This window comes from Kryptolebias marmoratus, linkage group LG19 (assembly GCF_001649575.2).
Source record: "Kryptolebias marmoratus isolate JLee-2015 linkage group LG19, ASM164957v2, whole genome shotgun sequence".
In the NCBI taxonomy this organism is placed as follows: Eukaryota; Metazoa; Chordata; class Actinopteri; order Cyprinodontiformes; family Rivulidae; genus Kryptolebias; species Kryptolebias marmoratus.
Window position 1 is genome coordinate 4,147,152 of NC_051448.1, and position 6,000 is coordinate 4,153,151.

Genomic DNA, 6,000 nt, shown 5'->3' on the forward strand with positions numbered 1-6,000 from the left:
TTTTGTCCTCAGCATTTGAACTGGATTTCCTGTCATGTGGACTGGATTATAAAAACTCCCACAACTCGTCCTCCTCGTCTTCCTCCCTGCTTTCGAACGCCGCAGCTTCCTCTGATTTCTCCCCGGGCTTTTCTGGACTCTTTGTCGGAGAGATCTCAGGAAGTTGAAAAAGAAACAGCTCTATCGGGGGGACGCTTTGCTTTGGCTCCGGGCCAGCGTGCGAGCGTGGAAACGAGCAAGTGAGACGGGTCTCTCTATAGAATGGACTTCAAACTTCTCACTGATTTACGAGGACCGCCCCAAGCTTCGGGGGGCGCAAATGAAAGGAGCCATTCTTCACCTGTCTGACTGCGTGTTGACATGTGTGTGTGTGTGTTTGTGTTTAAGGAGAGGAAGAAAAAAAGAAGACAGTTTGAAACCCCTGCGCTCATGCCTACGTATGGCTGGGCGTGTGGAACGTAGAAAGGGTCTGTAGTGAATGTAAATAAATAACCGTGGGTTTAATCATTACAGACTCTGGCCTGCTCACCAGGGTCTGTGAGTGTCCAGCCTAAAACAAACCATTAACAATGAACTGTGAAGCCGAAGGGTGTTAATGACACCTGCAGCTGCTCATAAATAAAGAAAAAACTAATTGCAATAACTGCCATAGAGGTTGTAACAAAAGCAGGGTGCAACAGGAAGATGGTGGATTGTGTAGGTTGTAAGTAGGATGGATTCGGTGAACTTTTTTGAGTCTGATTTAAGTCCAGTTTTGAACTTATGGAAATAATCTGCAGAAGATTTTTTTAAAAACAGAGAAAATGAACATTTCATGCCAAAAACACTGACTTGCTAACAGCTTGAAGTTATTAGTAATTATTCTAAAACAAATGCTGAACCATTCTCCGATATACAAATCAGTCATTCACTTAAAATAAATGAAAGACCTAGAATTCTTTGAAGGAATGCATATCGCCCGCCGCCTTTCCTGCCAGAGTTTTAGACTAAAATCCTCTAATGTTGAGGAGAGATGGAGCTACAGGCGTTTTGAACAAACTTGGTAAATGTCACGTAAATGAGCGATCTCATGCCAGATCTGTGATAAAAGTCCCAATTTTCTAGTGAACAACAAAACCAGTTCTCCCTCAAATGGTCTCTAATTTTAACAAAATGTGTAAAATATGCTCAAACACAGACTGTGCAGGGTGAATTTTTAAGAAAATTCAAGAAATATGCACCAACTAGAAAGCAGATCTGAACATGGCACAAAACATTTTTTCATTTAAGACATGGCAGAGGAGCTGGACGACAGACTTGACAGCGTTTCGAGTTTGTTATTATTGAGGGTGATAATAACAAAGTAAACGTTGAATATAAGTCGATAATACCTGAAAAAATTGTATTTACAACTAAAATGGGCTTGTCGTCTAAACAAGCTCTTCAAATTAATATTTACCAAGAGTAAAAACAATAAAACGGGAGTAAAAAACTCTCAACAATCGCATGCATGTGAAGGTATCACAAATAAAAGATAAATTTAAAAAAATCTTACAATGACAACTAAAGTCACTGATAAATTACTTTTTCTTCCTGATTTGTTACACATGGATAAATGATGATGTTGTGTCTAACTAATAACTTCAGCTAATAATGTTCATTTTTCTCTCACCTTTCAGCTTCTTTCATATAATAATAAATCATTTAGTTTAGCTTTCTGTCACACTGATCCTTTCATTCATAAAAATTCATCACTACATAAGTGTTTATTGATTCACAGCCACTAAAATGAAACAAAGATTGTTCTTTTATTTCAATAAACTTTGATGGAATTTTCTCCTTTCTTCCTCAGCTGTGGAGGTTCAGTTCAGCCGGCTCCATCGTGGTAAAACTAAATAACAGTGTTTTAGTTTTACCGACAGACGTAACAACACGTAACATCTACTTGTGTTCAGATAATAACAACATCTCGGGCTCACCACATCATTAGACGCGTCGTTCTCCAGCGTCTGAGGCGGCTCGGCGGCGGCAGGGCTGTTGGATGGCATGGCAGGAAGCGGCTCCGTGAAACCAACTTTCTAAAGCAAAACAAACAAAAAAAAAAAAACCCCAACTGTGCCAAATCAAAACATGGGAAGAGCCCGCAGGAGCACCAGACGCTTCATCCAATCTGTCTTTCGTCTGGTCGGCCTCTTCCTCGCTCAGTCCTCACCCTCTCCTCTGAAAGGGAAGAGAAAACACAACGTGAGCAAACAGAGTAAAAGGAAATCTGTCAAGTTTGATCTGTGTGTGTGACTGACGCCGCTCATTTCTGTTACTCTCCCATTTCTCTGTCAACAAACACACACAAGGCCGGCGGACGCGTCAAGTCCTCGAGGTCCAAGAAGGTCTGTGATCGTCCCCGCGAGCTAGAGCTGACGGATGGGACACCCGGCCCGCTCAATTTTATTTATTTTTAGCTGAAACGAACGAACACACCTTCAGACGCATCACGCAGGTGTTCTCTGGAAAAACTAACTGTGTCAGGGTAGCTGTCAGCTAGGCTGCCGGAGAGCTCGATGTGATAATGTCCTAGTTCTCGAGGCAAAGAAAAGAGGCCGCTTTCACGGGACATAAATCTGAATATTTGGAAACAGATTCCAGATTTAAGATCATACACTTGCAGCTGATTTTTATTTCAGAGGTTCAGCTATTTCATTAAGCTTGTTTGCAATCTGTCAGCAGATGAAACCCCTTATTTATGTTAAAGGCCCAGCATATCTTGAAGTGAAGCACTCAGGGAGCAAACACCTCCGCCAAGGCCACAGGGTCACTGTCCATTTAGATTACCGCTCGCTGTAGGGATCATCCATAAAAACATTCCTGAATCCGGATCTGAAGAGTTCATGTAAATCCGTTTATAACTTTTTGAGTAATCTTGTCCACAGACAGACAGATAGGTGGTGGAGGTAAATATGTGTTGGGAATGACTCTCAGCTACTACCAGACCAAACTTCAGCTCAATATCTGTGAACCCGACTGAGTTAAAGATGTTTTTTTTTGTTGACTTAGCTGTGATTACTTTCTGACAGACTCATGAGGTATTTTGCTGACACATCCCCTTCACTTCCTGGCAATAACTAACAGGGTTTTGTTACATTAAGGTCAGCCTACGTTAAAGTTCTTAAAAATGTAAATAAGCTGATTTTTCCGGAGCTGCAAACAGGCGTGATGACTGGTGTCAGATTCTGTTGAAAACTTGAACTCAAAGAAAGTTTAAAAAGAGACATTTGGTAATAGAAAACTGGTCCCCAGCAGTAATTTGGAGCAGAGCTCAGCGCAACGGCAGCCAGTGATTACTCTGTATTGTAGAGTATGTCACTCCTCGTGCTCCGGCCTTACATCACCTACTGTAAAGACGGGCTAGGCCTGCCAACAAAAGGACAGAGGGGGTGGAAACTTTAGCAAAACCCAGAGTACAGTATCCACCCCAACCCTCCAGGGGGGGCTCCGTGTACGAGCTCTGGGCCGCTGGCCAAAAAACTCCTCCAAGTTCAGAGTATTTAGGTCACAGAAAGACACCTTACACTCCTGCAGCAAGTTACTACACACTGATTTAAATTGTTCCACTCTTCTCTTCATGACGGCAGCAGTTTAAATTAGACCAGAGTCAGAGGCCCAGGCAGAAGGCTGTACTGCTGGGAGAAATAATTGCGCAGAAAAAAACAAAAAAAAAAGCCTTCAGAGGTATGTCAAGGTGATGACAGAGCAGTGACAATAAAGGAAAGTCTCTTTTTTTCACAATAAAAGCATGACTTCAGATGATCTCTCAGTTGTAAAATAAATTTCAAAGAATCCAGAGTAAAGAGGTCTAACAGAGCTGACGGTTTTAGGTTGTGTTTCTGCATTTTCTTCAGCTTTTACCTGTTCCTTTAACGTTTCTTACTGCTTTTATTTGTTTATTTGTTCGATTAAGGCACTCGGGTCGACTTCCGTTGTTTTTGTCGGCGCTGCAGAGATAAAACTGACACTGTGAAAACAGAAACTACTCGAGAGAAATTCCTCAAATTTAGTGAAGCTGAGCCCAAAATGTGTAGGTTTCAAAACAAGCCGTCTTTGTAAACAAACAGGGGAACGTGCACACATTAAAGATGATGTTTAAAGGAGAATCAGACGAGTTCACATAAATATTTAGACATAAACAATTTGTGCAGAGGCACCAAAAACACAGAAATGTAGAATTCACATAAATATATATGTAGAAAATGAACTAAAGTTAGCAAAAAGACTGAGTCAGGACATGTTTTAAAGTAAATCTTGACTGGATAACAAAACTATCAGTCTTAATATAGTGTATAACACAGTAATATATCTATAACACAGTAATAAATCCTTTATAAAGACGCCCGGCCCGAGGAGGTGGCATGGAGTCACATGTAAAACAAATATTTTGCCACCCCTCTTTGTAGGTCAGGTAATATATTTTTGTACATTTTGCACAACGTTAAAAGTAAAGGACATTAATCTCTGCCCTTACTCTCTGACTTACAATCTGCACACAAACAAACCTGGAAATTTCACCAGCTGACAGACTGTTTCAAGACCTCCCAACCATCAAAACGTTGATGCAGCCTTTTTTTAAAAACAAATAAACATTTGATTGTGAATCTGGGGACAGATAACCTGAAAGCATACATTTAAGAACAAAAGTAAACCTGGGTCCAAGCCAGGGGCCAAATTAAATTCGTTTTTTATATGGAATATGTCAAATTATTCATACTGAAATGCAAATTACCTGTTCCCAATCACACTTTTTGTTTTTTGATTTAGATCACATAACGCATAAAGAATAAAAGATCAAATTTAAAAAAGACACATTTTGCATCAGATTCTTACATTATACTCTCAATCAACACATTTTCCATGTATTATTTCTTAGTAATACATTTTATCACACATATAAAATGACCCTTTTCTAAAAAACAAACCATCTTGCCTATGAAACAAGAAAAAAATAAAGAAAAAGCAAACAAAGGACACTCTGTTCATCGTCTTAAGACATTTAAAGATACAGAATATGATCTGTGGATTAATAAAATATTAATATAATAATAATAAAACTGCTTTTATTCTAAGAGTTACATAAAAAAGAGAGCAAACGGTTAAAGTAAATGTCAGTAAAAGCGCTTTAAGTATCTAAGTGTGGGGAAACTTGCAAAACTGTTAGTGTTTGACTTTTATTTTGAAAGTCCGGCCCGGAAGTGTAGCAGTAGCCTTTTGCTAACTCGATAGAGTACAGCTTTATGACAATTAATATTGAAAGCGACCCGGCTCGGCCTTTACCGGACAGCGCTTCGTGTAATCCCGGCAGGGCTGCGCGCGGGGCGGGGACACCTGTCTGAGTGCGTGGCGACGATAAGCCTCAGCGGGTCAGGTGAAAACGGACTCACGGGGGCCGCGGTTCAGACCGAATGCACCCGTTAACCCCGGCAGGCGCGCTCCCGCTCGCTCGCTCGCGCGCTCGCTCCTACGGTTCCTCGCGCTGATGTGTCTGTCTGCATCTGGTGGGTGAAGAAGACGCTGCGCTCCGGTTTTAACTGCAACTGTGGCGGACAGCGAGCCGGGCAGCGTTTTTGACGCGAGTCCGTATCATTATTTTTTTCTTTCTCAGACTAACGATCTAAAAAAAAAAAAAAAAGAAAAAAGGAAATTCCCAAGTTCACTCGCTCTCCTCCCCGCCCCCCCGAACCGCCTCTCCGTCTTCACATCATCTGCTAGAAACGGAACCAACGGTTTGGCTCCGGAGAGCGCGCGAGCGATGACTTTTAGGAGGTGACTGTAGCTAGCTTAACGGGCGGTCGCGAGCCGAAATGTTGATGTTTATATTTACCGTATCGTCCGTCCCTCAGCCACCCGGACCCTGACGGTCGTTCACTCCTTCTCTCTCTCCCCCTCTCTCCCTCTCTCTCTCTCTGTCTCCCCCTCCTCGCGCTCTCCACCGGGTCTTCTCTCTCCCACAGTCGCTCGCCTTGCTGCGGGCTC

The 6,000-nt window shown here is 41.9% G+C and overlaps 1 protein-coding gene across 5 annotated transcripts in view; it reads right to left on the minus strand.

Annotated features, from left to right (window-relative positions):
* Positions 1-6,000, minus strand: part of LOC108233456 (DNA (cytosine-5)-methyltransferase 3A) — a 48,635-nt gene extending 42,635 nt beyond the window's left edge. For 4 of the 5 annotated variants that reach the window (XM_017411943.3, XM_017411942.3, XM_017411941.3 and 1 more), the window contains exons 1-2: positions 5,849-6,000; positions 1,959-2,199 (exon numbers count right to left, since the gene is read on the minus strand). In XM_017411943.3, coding sequence (XP_017267432.1) covers positions 1,959-2,027 — 69 coding nt within the window. In that variant the 5' untranslated portion in view covers positions 2,028-2,199; positions 5,849-6,000. Of the gene's footprint in view, positions 1-1,958; positions 2,200-5,301; positions 5,587-5,848 lie in introns of those variants that run through there. The other variant, XM_025005012.2, reaches the window with a different exon arrangement.